The sequence below is a fragment of the Nomascus leucogenys genome, chromosome 7b (assembly GCF_006542625.1).
Source record: "Nomascus leucogenys isolate Asia chromosome 7b, Asia_NLE_v1, whole genome shotgun sequence".
NCBI classification, from domain to species: Eukaryota; Metazoa; Chordata; class Mammalia; order Primates; family Hylobatidae; genus Nomascus; species Nomascus leucogenys.
The window spans coordinates 60876514-60890353 of record NC_044387.1 but is presented as its reverse complement, the minus strand read 5'-3'; the positions used below and the strand labels follow the sequence as shown (position 1 = coordinate 60890353).

The 13840-nt window shown below is 42.9% G+C and overlaps 1 protein-coding gene across 1 annotated transcript in view; it reads left to right on the top strand.

Moving 5' to 3' along the window:
* MAML3 (mastermind like transcriptional coactivator 3) overlaps positions 1–13840 on the top strand; it is a 440643-nt gene that overhangs the window by 253373 nt on the left and 173430 nt on the right. The window contains exon 2 of the mRNA XM_003258131.4: positions 10850–12445. Coding sequence (XP_003258179.2) covers positions 10850–12445 — 1596 coding nt within the window. The remainder of the gene's footprint in view (positions 1–10849; positions 12446–13840) is intronic.

Here is a 13840-nt window from a genome sequence, read left to right as displayed (position 1 = left end):
CTCAGCCTCCCTGAAATATTGCTCTTTCCCGCCTCCCTCCTTCCAGAAAATAAACAAATCGAAACCTCACGCTTAGTTCTAACATGCCTATTCTTTGGTCTGTGTTGTTGGTGCAAGTCTCCAGCTGTGAATGATGCAGATAAGATCTGATCTTTTCATTTGCCGTCCTCCTCCCTTATGGGGAGGAAAGCCTTCCCTTCTTCCTCACCAACCTCCTTTACTGGCATTTCTTTACAGCTCTAAATAAAATCCCATTAGGAATTTCAGATTGTAAGGCAAGGTCATGTATACAAGCATGTTTGAATAGAAAATGTATTCATGACTTCTAGTAGGAGATTATCAGGAGATATTCCTAAGGATATTGTTTCTTGTCCTTAAAAATAAATGTAATGTTATATGTGTATGTATTTATGTATATGAAACAACAGAGCAGTACAGGGTTCAGATTGTGGAATGCTGATGGCAACTACCAGTCTCAGTGGAGTTTTTTCCTACAGAAAGCTACTGAGTGAAGGAAGCTACCGCTGGGATGCACACATTTGCTGTCTTCTGAAGTTTTCAGGGCTGCAGCCATCATCACTTCTCAAACACATGCTAAATTTGCAGAGTGACATCTTTCCTTGTAGACGAAGCACAAGGCTTTTCTGTGAATCAGCCAGATCTGACTCAAAGACATGAACACATCCCCTTTAGAGCGTCATGACACAGGTGTCTAGAACACTTTCCCAGAATTTTTAAGCAGGTTTGCTGCAGTTTGATTGGGACAGAAGTCATCAGATGCAAAATAGCAGAGTAGGTGAGAGCATAGATTTGAGAGGCAGGCACAACTGAGTAGGGCTGTGCTGTGTGCCCTAGGACAAACTACCTGTCCTCTCTGAACCCATTCCTGTCCTTTAGGTTATTGTGAGGGTTAATCGAGGTAAGATATGTAAAGCACTTAGCTCAATGCCTGGCTGGTTAGCTCTCAGTCAATTAGAATATTGTATGACAATAATATATTGAAACATTTAGTAAGCAGTGAGTCAATTTCTCTGATAAAAACTTAGAAGATTAGAGCATTCTACTGAAAACTATGTGAGATTTGAAAATCGTATGTCCTTAGCATTTGCAAAGATAACAGTCTTGCTTTTAATGAGTAGTTGATAATTTCGTTAACACCAGTTTAAACTGCATGTATAGAGTTTGTGAAAAACTTTATAACTTAAGATACAAAGACTACACAGGATTCCTGTGACTGGTGATGAAAATATAATTTATTCATTCCATTGGGAGAAAGCCAGGAGCCTGTAAAAACATTTATGTATTTGGAAATTTGGAGATTTGAGGGGATCTTGGAACTTAGAGTTTCTAAATGTGGAGGACTTCGGCTGCCACTGCTCCTGATGTTTAATGATCCATTCTCAATACGTTGTTATGCATTCAGTTAGTACTTATTACATGTTTAAGCAAATTAAAGGATAAAAACATACCTAAAGATTCAGCCACACCTCCAAAAAAGATTTAAAATATTTTTAAAGAGTAAGTAAATCAGGATGTTGCTTTAGCACTTACAGCTGGAATTGGATGGGCATTCATGTTCCAAACATTGAAAAGAGGCACCATCAACCTTATGTACTTCCAAGACTTTTTGGGAATAGAGTTTTAAATGTGACCCATAGCAGAAAGAAAAAAGATCATGGTCATTTCTAAAAATAACCTCAAAGTACCTCAAAATGTTTTGAGTGGTTCTGTCCCCCTGGGCTGGGGGCTCCGCAGTGCCCCCGTAGTCCCTTGGGACTCTGCAGCTATTATTTCAGATGCCCACTAAGAGGGTGAGGCCCCTTTAAAGAGGATCCGTTTCTTCCTGGAGGATTTCAGAATGGAGATTTTTAACTGCTTATCGCTGACATCCCCTCCAGACATCCAGCATTTCCCACTAAACAGGTACAGAGAAGCCGCATTCTGGGATGGTCGAAAGCAGAGGTTTTAAACACTTGGCTCTTATGGCAATATTATATGTGATATATACAGATTATATACATAATTTTAAAATTCAAATTCATTTACTCATAGAGAGTAAAGTTGTTTTCTCTCTAAGTAATGTTAGGAATCTATAAGATTGCCAAGGGAGGCTTCGGGACTTGTAATAAGATTTTTCTTTTTCTTTTTCTTTTCCTGTTAGTCTGCCCTGCATATAGATCTCTCTAAAACAAACGTGTCCAACTTTTTTCAACATATGTGTGGCATGTGGTCACTTTTTGGCATGGGCTTTGCTCTGGGGAGTGAGTTGAGCCTTCAGCACCTGGCACAGAGCCCAATACACAGACACAGAGCACCCCTCAGTTCACTGAGTGAAAGTGAAGGGAAATATATAATGTGGAGGGGGAAATGGTCAGGGATATTACTGTGCTCAGAGAAACCTAAAATGTTTTAAAAAATACACATTTTTATGAAAAATATTCTAGAAATCCAGCAAGCTTCTGCAGAATTCAGAATCCTCTAAAGTTTCAAAAAGCCCCATCTAGAGCACTGTTTCTTAGTTCTGTTTATGAGAACCCCCAGAGTATCACCAATCAACTCAGGAACACTTTGTAGTGACATTGGGTTTGTATGTGTATGCATACTTAAAAAAATCACACCACCAACCTCACAGCGTCAGAATCCAACAGAATTATTAATCTAGATCAGAATTTCTAAAACCTGGGGAATCCTAGACCAACAGCCACAGAAGAATCAGGTTTTTATTCAGTTTCTTTAGATACATGTGCCCCCACCTTGTGTCCCAATCTAGGCTACTTAATTAGAAACTATGAAGGTGGGACCAAGAAATCTGCATTTTTAACAGCTTCTCAGGTCACTAGTTACATTAAAGTGGGAAAATTACTAAAGAAAATCAAACCTCTAAATAACTCTCAAGATCCTTTCTAAGGGCACTTAAATCTAGAGGACAGTTCTGGAAATGTTTTGCACACTCTTCATATTCTACTAATTAAAATATCTAACACATGAGTATTCTGGGTCATTCATTAAATAAGCAAGTCAAATTCATCCATGTGTTCATAGGCTTATTACCTGCTGGTAGAATGGAAAGAGAATAAGCATGTGATAATTGATTCCAGTGAATCATCTTCTGGTTTGACCAGAACAGATCAAAATGACCAAAATGTTCTCTTTGAGCCTCGAAATTAGTTATAGCATCTGCAAACTAAGACTCTGTCTTATCTTCAAGCCTTGGGAAAGACTTGTGTCCCTACCAGCTGGTGAAGGACGCTCACTCACACTTTTGGTTGAAGAGGGTGCTATAGTGGATGAGAACCACTTGAAGCCTTTGTATGGAAATTTAAAATTGAAGTCTGAAAATAAGCAGCGTTTGGAGTTTACATTCATGTGAAAACATGTGACCATGGTAATGTCGCTTAAAGTCTCTGGATTTCAGTTTCAGTTTTCTTTTCCACAGATCACTTCATATGTTCTCTAGTGGTTCTCATCAGGGATTCCCTAGACCCTTAGAGTCCTCAAAAATAATAAGAAGGAGATAGTCCATTTTCAGTATTTTAAACTAACCAAAAGAAATTATACGTTTATTCTGAGAACACTATGCAGTCCAACATTTTCAAGAGCCTGCTTTGGGGATCAATTGCACCAACTCATTGTGGTTATTTGAGAGCTCTTTTTAGCATTCATTCATTCATCCATGAAGGAAAATAGTTATAGTGTGATATGAAATAGAATGTCATGGAGGGTCTCTTAACCAACATCAGAGTTGTAGGAAATGGCTGTCAAGAGAGACTGCGGAGTAGGTAATGTCTAAACTGAATTGTAAAGGACACATAGAATTGGTCAGGTGAAGAAGTTGGTTAAGTGTAAAATATGCAAAGGTTCAGAAAGAGAGAAAACAAATGTGGTATGTCCTGAGAACTGCAAATAATTAAGTATAGCTGAAAGTTTGGAGTTGAGTAGGGTTGCGGGGTAAGTGGGGGAAGATGAGAGGTAATGGCTAAGCCTGGAGAGTTTAGCTGGGATGAGGATCCAGTCAGAGGGCCTGTGTGCCAGACCTGAATGATGCTGAAGATGGTGGACAGCTTTAGAAAAGCTTAAAGTGAAGAATGGGCATGATCAGATACACAATGTATGGAGAAAACCACAGCCACGATGCAGAGAATGGGTTGGAGGTGGCGAGACTGAGGCTGATCAGGAGCTGCTACAGAAATTCATGAGAGAAATATTGAGACTCTGAATGGGGTAGTGGCATTGTGGGAGGAAGATGAGACTAAAGTTCATAGAATGGATAGTTCTTGAAGTTTAATTGGGTATGGTTGGTGGGGAGAGGCTGGAACCAAGGAAGGTCCCTGAAAGCACAATCTGAGAAAGCATATCACAGGTGGCATCAGAACCACATGCCTTTGATGAGGGCATGACTATGCTTCGTCCAGTCCTGGATGAGGGTGCAGTGTGCTTATGGAGGAGTCAGTCCTGAGTTTGAATTTGAATCTGGGTTTAGCCATCTTCTGCCCAGCCCCCTGAGTTCTGTAATTTCAGACACACTACTTAACCCACGATGCCTCTGCAAGATGATTGTAATAAAACCTATCTTTTAGAATCATTGGGAGCAGGAGAGAAGGAATATGGTGGTTTACTAGAGTTGGACATTAGAAATTGGATGTCTTCCATCTTAGAGTCTTCATTATTAATAGTAGCATCACTATCTTTATTCCCAAGCTTTGTGATCCTGCCCAACTTCATGCAAAATCAGGGACAGGACAGTAAGAGTTTCTTTGACTTGCCAGCACTGCCAAAAGTCTAATGGAATAAAAGACCTCTTTGTCATGGACACTCTGGCCCATGGAACACCTCAAGAATCTGCTAGGATTGGGGGCCCCTGTGTCAGCAGAGGCCTGGTAATCTTAGCCATGCTCCTCCTTGCTGTGGGTGTCACGCACCCTCGCCCACCACACCCTCTCCAGAACACTGCCCCTTTCCCTGTAGAACCATCCAGCCAGCACATAGCCTGCCCCACAGGTTTGTGGTGAGGATAAAATATGATTCTGTGTGAAAGTTCTTTGTAATTCCAAAGGCACAGCTATTCTTATTACTACTGGTTTGGACATAATGCACAACCCTCCCACTCCCCATTCTGTCTTTCTCTGCCTCTCAGTTTCACTGTCTGTCTTTCTCTCTCTCTCTCCACACACACACACCACATACCACACACACACATACACACCAGTTTCACAGAAACACAAGCCATCAAGCCACACTAAATGAGGGACTTGCGCTGGAGCCATTATGGAAGAGGAATTGTTTCCTTCAGAGTAATTGACACATGATAGCAGCCCATATTGTCATAGGCATTGGATGAACAGCATACTTCAGCTCCTGGCACCACAGCTTCACCTAATGGGAGAAAACATTTATATGTAATAATAGTAATACAAGAGCAAGGAGGCTGAAGCTCAGGAAAGAGTTTCTGTGATTCTTCCACGAGGGTGCGGTCATACTAAGAGGCTTCGGGCTTTGCGAGACGGAAGAGCCAGGGACTTCCTAAGATAAGGCTATTTGGGATGAGACTCTGCCCTGAGTCCTGAGGAGAGGAAAGTCACAGGGACATTTCCCTGTGGGCAGCCAGGCATTCCCATGTTCTCTGAGCAGGGAGCTTGTGAATCAGCCTTCTCAGCCACATAGCTGGCTCTGTGTCTCCCTCTCCGCCTCCCTCTGTCTCCCATGAGGAACATAAAGAGAATTAGACTCCCAGACCACCTTTCCATATAGCAAAGGATGATGAGGCAGACAGAAGGGATGCTAAGATTGCTGTGCTATTTTGGACATAACAAAACAAAACATAAAAATTATAGCACAGCATCTTCAATAATGTCTTTCTTATATTCCAAAATGCAGATACATGAAATATATAAATCAAGATTTGGGATAAAGGGGCATGCAGTGGAGAACTTTAGGCCCTGGAGGAAAGGGAACACTCGGAGGTTCCAATCAGGTGGCATGCTGAAAATGTATTTGATTCGAACCTCAACGATCTAGCCTCTGCTGTTCTACAATCTAGGACATGAATGTATTAGCACTTGGACTTGGACTTGAATTGCAAATTTGATTTTTGTTGTTCATATTAAAAAAGCTACATCAGATGCTTGGAAAACATTAGGGTTTTGCTGGCTAGAGAACAGAAATACTCTACCTATTTGTGTTTTGAAGATGCAGTAAGCATTCCTTCTCAGTTGCAGTTGTAACTATTTGTAGCACTGAATTTTGAAAATGGTAAAGCTAAGCCTTAGTGGGTGTTCACTGGTATCAGGTGTGAGGCTAAGTGCTCTCTACATTATTTCATTTAACCTCAGACTCACGATAACTCTATGAGCTAGATATTATTGACCCACTTTGCAGGTAAGGAAACCAAGCCTTAGGAGAGGTTAGATAAGTTTTCCAGGATTCATTTATTCAGCATGCATTTATTGTCTATTCTGAGCTACTGGAAACAAATGGAAGAACCCCTACCTTCATGTAACTTATATTCTAATGGAAGGTATCATAGCCAACATTTCTTAAGGACCAGACAATATTGATATGTATTAGCTCTTAGGTAGGTGATGTTGGATTTGAACTCAAGCATTCTAACTCCAGAGCCAGTGCTCCTGTTTCTCTAATTCTCACTATACTGCCTCACCCAGCTGCTCACTCAGCCGTAAGAGGTGAAATTTGGGTTCCCAGCCAGACCTGCCTGGCTCTATGGTCTTGGCCACCACCATTTTACAGAGAAACAAATGGACCAGCTTCATTTACTTCTCTGTCCTGCTCCATTCATTGCATGGACTTGGACTTTCTAAAATCGAGTCAGTTCATTGTTAAGACAAATGCTTATGTTTTGAAGGTTAACATCACTCCAGGAGGTGCCAAAAGCCCTAACCCTCATTTCCTTTAAGTCCTGAAGCAGTGATATTTGACCATGCTGCTATGTTTGGAGCTATGTTCAAGTATCTTCCATACTTCTGCTCAAAACCATGGTATCTTGCTTTGTCCAATAAATAATATCATTTTCCAGCAGTTTCTATGTAATACAATGAGTTGAGCCAGTATTTTTTTTTTCCATCAAATTCCCGTGTGTTCCCATTAGGGCCTTGTGTTCAGCAGTTCGAGGGCCTCTACCAAATGACTATGGGCTGTGTTTGATATTGTACAAATATAAGATTTAGGAACAAGGGTTAGACTGGATTTTTACTCAAGGACCCTTTCTACTCTGTTTACTTTTCTTTCTTTCTTTTTTTTTTTTTTTTTTTTTTTGAGATGGAGTCTTGCTCTGTCACCAGGCTGGAGTGCAGTGGCACGATCTCGGCTCACTGCAGCCTCTGCCTTCCAGGTTCTGGGAGTAGCTGGGACTACAGGTGTGTGCCACCACCCCAGCAAAATTTTGTATTTTTAGTAGAGACGGGGTTTCACCATGTTGGCCAGGATGGTCTCAATCTCTTGACCTCGTGATCTGCCTGCCTCAGCCTCCCAAAGTGCTGGGATTACAGGCGTGAGCCACCGTGCCTGGCCATACTTTTCAAATATAATCATCTACTTATGAAAAAGCACCTAGCAGTAAAATGACACTTTGTGAACTTTACCACACCTCCACATTAGTTTTATTATCCATGGTGCTCCTCTAGAGGCCTGGCAGTTTCACATGTGAGTGTTCAGATGTCAGGGGCAAAGGGAATCCTCCTCCTCTCCTGCATTGGTTCTGTAATATACGGCACCTTGCCAAGAATAAGAGAGTACCCGAGTGGAAAGACCACTGAGCCTTTTCTCTCCGACTCTGTCATTCTGCCTTCTGCCTGCAACTATGTAAAGTCACTGAAACCCTTCTAACCCCTCCCAGTTGCCCCTCTGTCACTCAGCAAGCATCTCACCAGCAGCTATTCTATGCCAAGCTCTTTCACCACACCCACATGCATTGGCCCTTTCTGGCAGAAAGCAAAGCAGCAGACAGATGAGTTAGGTTTATAATTGATAAGTCCATAGAGTTAGCAAGACTTTTCATAACTGGACTTTTAAAATGATAGCTTTTAAAATAAAACTTTTTAAATGTTATCCAGTGGATAACACTCTTTAGGGTAAGAGATCTATCACTCCCAAAACCAGGAATGTAGAGGCTGGAATCAGGCATTCCTTATGGTCAATGGGGCTGCCTCCTGCTCGGATTCAAACTCTTCTCTTAGCCCCTGTGAATTAGACAATAGAATGATTCATTCCATTTGCAATTGTTTATTAACCACTGCTATGAACCTGAGGACTGGGTGCAGGCCTATGGTGCTTACACAGTAAGCACATCAGCCACAGTTCCTACCTTCTTGGAATTCACCAAACAGACACTTAAGCAGCTGCCCCAAAGCATGATAAAAGGTATGGTAGTGAAGTACAGACTGCTTGGAAAGACGTATATCAGGACATCCAACCTAATACGGTCCGGTCAAGGAAGGCACCTAACATAGCTAGGGTGGGGAAGAGTATAAGATAAGATTTCCTAGAGTAAGTGAAATCTAAGATCTAACCTGAAAAATTAGCAGCTATTACCCAGGGGAAGAGGAGAGGGAGCAGGAGGACGTTCCAAGAAAACAAAACAACGTGGACGATGCCTTAGAGGCGGAAGGAAGCTTAGCACCTTAAAGGTGAAAGAATTCTAGGCTCTGAAGAGAAACCAGAGTACCAGCACCTTTAAGGAACTAAAAGAGTTTCAAGAGAGTTTATGGAAAATGTAGGGTAAGGGAGAAGAGGGGAGGAGATGCTAAATAGAGAGGCAAAAAGATGAGCCTGGAAAGATGAGCAGGAGCCAGGTGGTTTTTGGCAAGAGTCAGTTTGGACTTTTTTTTTTTTTTTTTTTTTGAGACAGAGTCTCGCTCTGTTGCCCAGGCTGGAGTGCAGTGGCACGATCTCAGCTCACTGCAAGCTCCGCCTCCTGGGTTCGTGCCATTCTCCTGCCTCAGCCTCTCAAGTAGCTGGGACTACAGGCACCCGCCACCACGCCCGGCTAATTTTTTGTATTTTTTTTTTTAAGTAGAGACAGGGTTTCACCGTGTTTGCCAGGGTGGTCTTGATCTCCTGACCTCGTGATCCACCGCCTCTGCCTCCCAAAGTGCTGGGATTACAGGCGTGAGCCACCGCTCCCGGCCCCAGTTTGGATTTAACCTAAAGACAGTGGAAGTCATTGCAGAGTTATAAGAAAGGCAGTCTATTTTTTTTTTTTTTTTTTTGGAAAATGTGGCATTGTAAGGAGTAGATTAAGGGAACACAAAACAGTAAATAAAAAAATAGACTAAAGAGCAAATGAATGGAAGCAAAGCATAAATGACGAGTTAGAAGATGGCTGCAACAATCTAGTAAGAGATAATGGTATCCTGGCCAAGGACAGTAACAGTAACGGAGGAAGGAGATTAGGGGCACATTAGTTATATTTTGGAGGTGGAATCCATAGGACTTGGTGGTTGCTGACATGGGAGGTTTCAAGAGAAATGCTCAAGTATCTGACTTGGATAAATGGATAGATACTGAGATGGGGAACGTTGATGAGGATCTGGTTTGGGTAACAAAGGATAATAAGCTCAGTGTTGAGACATGTTGAGTTTTAGATGTCCATGAAATATCCAGTAGGAGAACATTGGATTCAGTGGAGCTGAGCACTAAATCCAATGAGCCTGCTTCACCTATCTTCTCTGGGCTGACGACCCCAAAACAATGTACCCAGCCGAGTTTTGTGAGCCTGGGAAGATGAGCATCTTTTGGGGCCGTCAGCCTAGAGAAGATAGTTGAAGCTGTTGTAATCGATGAAGTTGTCTAAGCAAGAATGTAGAGTGAGCAGAAGGAGAAAAAAAGCTTAAGACAAAACATTGAAGAATCCCATCCTTTAGGAAAAAGAAAGACTACATAAGAGATTGAAAAAGAGCTGGTAAAGAGAGAAAGGAGGAAATTGAGAAGAATGTGATGTTGTGGAAATCAGTGGAAAGGTGCTTTTAGAAAAGAGTGAGCCTATCAAAAGGTGCTGAAAGGTGAGGTCACATAAGAACTTAAAGGAAGTTTGGGATTGCAATAAACATTAACTTTCAATTCTATGCTGTTTAGTACATGTGTTAAATTCCATATTCTTAGAAGTTTTTATTTTAGCATTTTTTTTAAATGTTGATTTAATTCCTTGATGTTCTCATTTAAGTTGTGGCAAGAATTTAGGATAGATATTAACATCTTTTTCAAGTATGTTACATTTTGGTCCAAGTCTCATGTCTAGCATTCATGGTGTCTCACACCTGTAATCCCAGCACTTAGGAAGGCTGAGGCAGGCTGATCACTTGAGGCCAGGAGTTCCAGACCAGCCTAGCCAACAGGATGAAACCCCGTCTCTACTAAAGATATAAAAATTAGCCAAGTGCGTGCCTGTAATCCTAGCTACTCTGGAGGCTGAGGCAGGAGAATCGCTTGAACCTGGGAGGTGAAGGTCTCAGTGAACCAAGATAGCACTACTGCACTCCAGCCTGGGCAACAGGGCAAGACTCCATCTCAAAAACAGAAAAAGAAAGAAAATAATAACAGATTATTCTTCCTTGCTGGGAGTATTGCCCTTATTAACTATCTCTTTTCTTTTGTTTCCCACCCTTCAATCTTTTGTTTGTTTTCTATCTCTTAGCCCTCTGAGCTCTGCTTTTAGATAAAACCTTTTCCCATACAATTTGAATTGCAGTGTTGCCTGATTTTGAAATTATAAGTATGACTTCTTTCTTGTGTGTCGTAAACCACTTAAAAGTTAGTTCATAGCAATGCACATCGCAATCCTTAAAGAGTAAAATATGACTTGGAGGTTTAGTCATCCTCTTTCCTGTTTCTTTTCCAGCTACAAGAGACTGTGAAAAGGAAGTTGGAAGGAGCTCGATCACCACTTAATGGAGACCAGCAGAATGGTGCTTGTGATGGGAATTTTTCTCCGACTAGCAAACGAATTCGAAAGGACATTTCTGCGGGGATGGAAGCCATCAACAATTTGCCCAATAACATGCCACTGCCTTCAGCTTCTCCTCTTCACCAACTTGACCTGAAGCCTTCTTTGCCCTTGCAGAACAGTGGAACTCACACTCCTGGGCTTCTGGAAGATCTAAGTAAGAATGGTAGGCTCCCTGAGATTAAACTTTCTGTCAACGGTTGCAGTGACCTGGAGGATAGCTTCACCATCTTGCAGAGCAAAGACCTCAAACAAGAACCTCTCGATGACCCTACTTGCATAGACACATCAGAAACATCTCTTTCAAATCAGAACAAGCTGTTCTCAGACATTAATCTGAATGATCAGGAGTGGCAAGAATTAATAGATGAATTGGCCAACACGGTTCCTGAGGATGACATACAGGACCTGTTCAACGAAGACTTTGAAGAGAAGAAGGAGCCAGAATTCTCGCAGCCGTCAACCGAGACCCCTCTCTCCCAGGAGAGTGCGAGTGTGAAGAGCGACCCCTCTCACTCTCCCTTCGCACATGTCTCCATGGGATCTCCCCAGGCGAGGCCTTCTTCTTCTGGTCCTCCCTTTTCTACTGTCTCCACAGCCACTAGTTTACCTTCTGTTGCCAGCACTCCCGCAGCTCCAAACCCTGCAAGCTCACCAGCAAACTGTGCTGTCCAGTCCCCTCAAACTCCAAACCAAGCCCACACTCCAAGCCAAGCTCCACCTCGGCCTGGAAATGGTTATCTCCTGAATCCAGCAGCGGTGACAGTGGCCGGTTCAGCATCAGGACCTGTGGCTGTGCCCAGCTCTGACATGTCTCCAGCAGAACAGCTCAAACAGATGGCTGCACAGCAGCAACAAAGGGCCAAACTCATGCAACAGAAGCAGCAACAGCAGCAGCAGCAGCAACAGCAGCAGCAGCAGCAGCAGCAGCAGCAACACTCAAATCAGACTTCAAATTGGTCTCCCTTAGGACCTCCTTCTAGTCCATATGGAGCAGCTTTTACTGCAGAAAAACCAAATAGCCCAATGATGTACCCCCAAGCCTTTAACAACCAAAACCCTATAGTGCCTCCAATGGCAAACAACCTGCAGAAGACAACAGTGAATAACTACCTCCCTCAGAATCACATGAATATGATCAATCAGCAGCCAAATAACTTGGGTACAAACTCCTTAAACAAACAGCACAATATTCTTACTTATGGCAACACTAAACCCCTGACCCACTTCAATGCAGACCTGAGTCAGAGGATGACACCACCAATGGCCAACCCCAACAAAAACCCCTTGATGCCGTACATCCAGCAGCAGCAACAGCAGCAGCAACAGCAACAGCAACAGCAGCAGCAGCAGCAGCAGCAGCCACCACCTCCACAGCTCCAGGCCCCCAGGGCACACCTGAGCGAAGACCAGAAACGCATGCTTCTCATGAAGCAGAAAGGAGTGATGAATCAGCCCATGGCTTATGCTGCACTTCCATCCCATGGTCAGGTAAGTGTGAAAGTGAGACACACTTCGAGCAGTTCTTATGGTGCATTTCAGACTGTCAATGTGTGATGCTCTACAAGCTTCCACTGTAGTGGGGTCTAATTGCCTGCAGAAAACCTCTTTACACATCCTCAGGTAGTGGCCAGGTTTGGAGTGTTCTTTTTCCATTTCTCCTAAGAGATGGAAAAGGGCGGCACGATAAACTTTCTTGTATTTCAGTGTCTAGGAATCAAACTTCTTTTATTCCCAACTGCAGATAAGAATTAACATAAAATTCTCACTCTGAGGGAGGGAGGCTGCAGAGGTCACTCCACCAAACAGGGCACTACCTCTGTAGCTTCTCTCCCAGCTCGCATGATCCCAGGCTCTGGGTGGTGGGAAGCGAGGGACATTCAGGGCTATCTACAACAGTTTTATAAGGCCCTGAGCAGCCTTCAGCTGTCTTACTGAATTACGAATAATGGGAAATTTGGCTTGTTGATGTTCAGATGTAGGGGAGCTTTCTGTATTTTCAAAGTGAAGTGGAGGGTAGATTTTTGTAGGACCTTATAATATTTAAACACTTGCTGCTAGACTAGCAACAGTTAGAAGCTGGTTCAATCTTCTTACTTGGGAGTGCAATGAAACCTCTCTGATTCATTCAGCTCTATTTCTGGAAAATGTGATGGTGAATATATCTTAATGGTGTATTAAAATGAAGTCTCTACTTTCCCACTGTCCTCCTTCATGAGAGGTTGGGCTCTTGGTGTGCATGGTAAAAAATGAGCAGCAGCCAGTCGGGAAGTGAATAGCCATTGACAAGCTTTTCACTCTCTTCATCCTGACCTGTGGCAAACAGCCAAAGCTCCTTTAATATAACATTTTTTCTACCCTGAAGGAGAGAGTGGGGAAATGCCCATTTAAAGTGACTCCCCCTGCCCTACATGGATGAATTCAAGAGAGATCATCTTACTGCCAGTTGCTGTGCTGTTGCCTCAATTCTTCCAGGATGCAGACACAGTCATTTTACTTGGAGAATTTGCAGAAAACTTTAGAGGCCCTCATGTCTAAACAGGTTCTAACTAGTGCTTGGATAGGTGTCCACAGTTGAGTACTTTAGAAGCACTGGGAAGTAACGCAGGCAGATCTTGCCTCACTTGGTTATTTGCATCTTGCAGCTCCTGGAGTGCCCCACCCCACCCCCGAAACCCCAAGCTTGATGGAGCTGCAGGGCTGGAGGTGGTACTGGCCTGCAGAGACAGGCCTGTGCTCTGTGGCTTCATTCTTGTCCTCAGCCTTGCAACCCCCAAACCTCACAGTGGCTTCTTGTCTGCACATGCCAGCCTGCTCTAAAGATTCCGTCTGGATACATAAAAGTATAACTTGGTTTACATTGACTGCAATCAGTAGCTAGTAGAA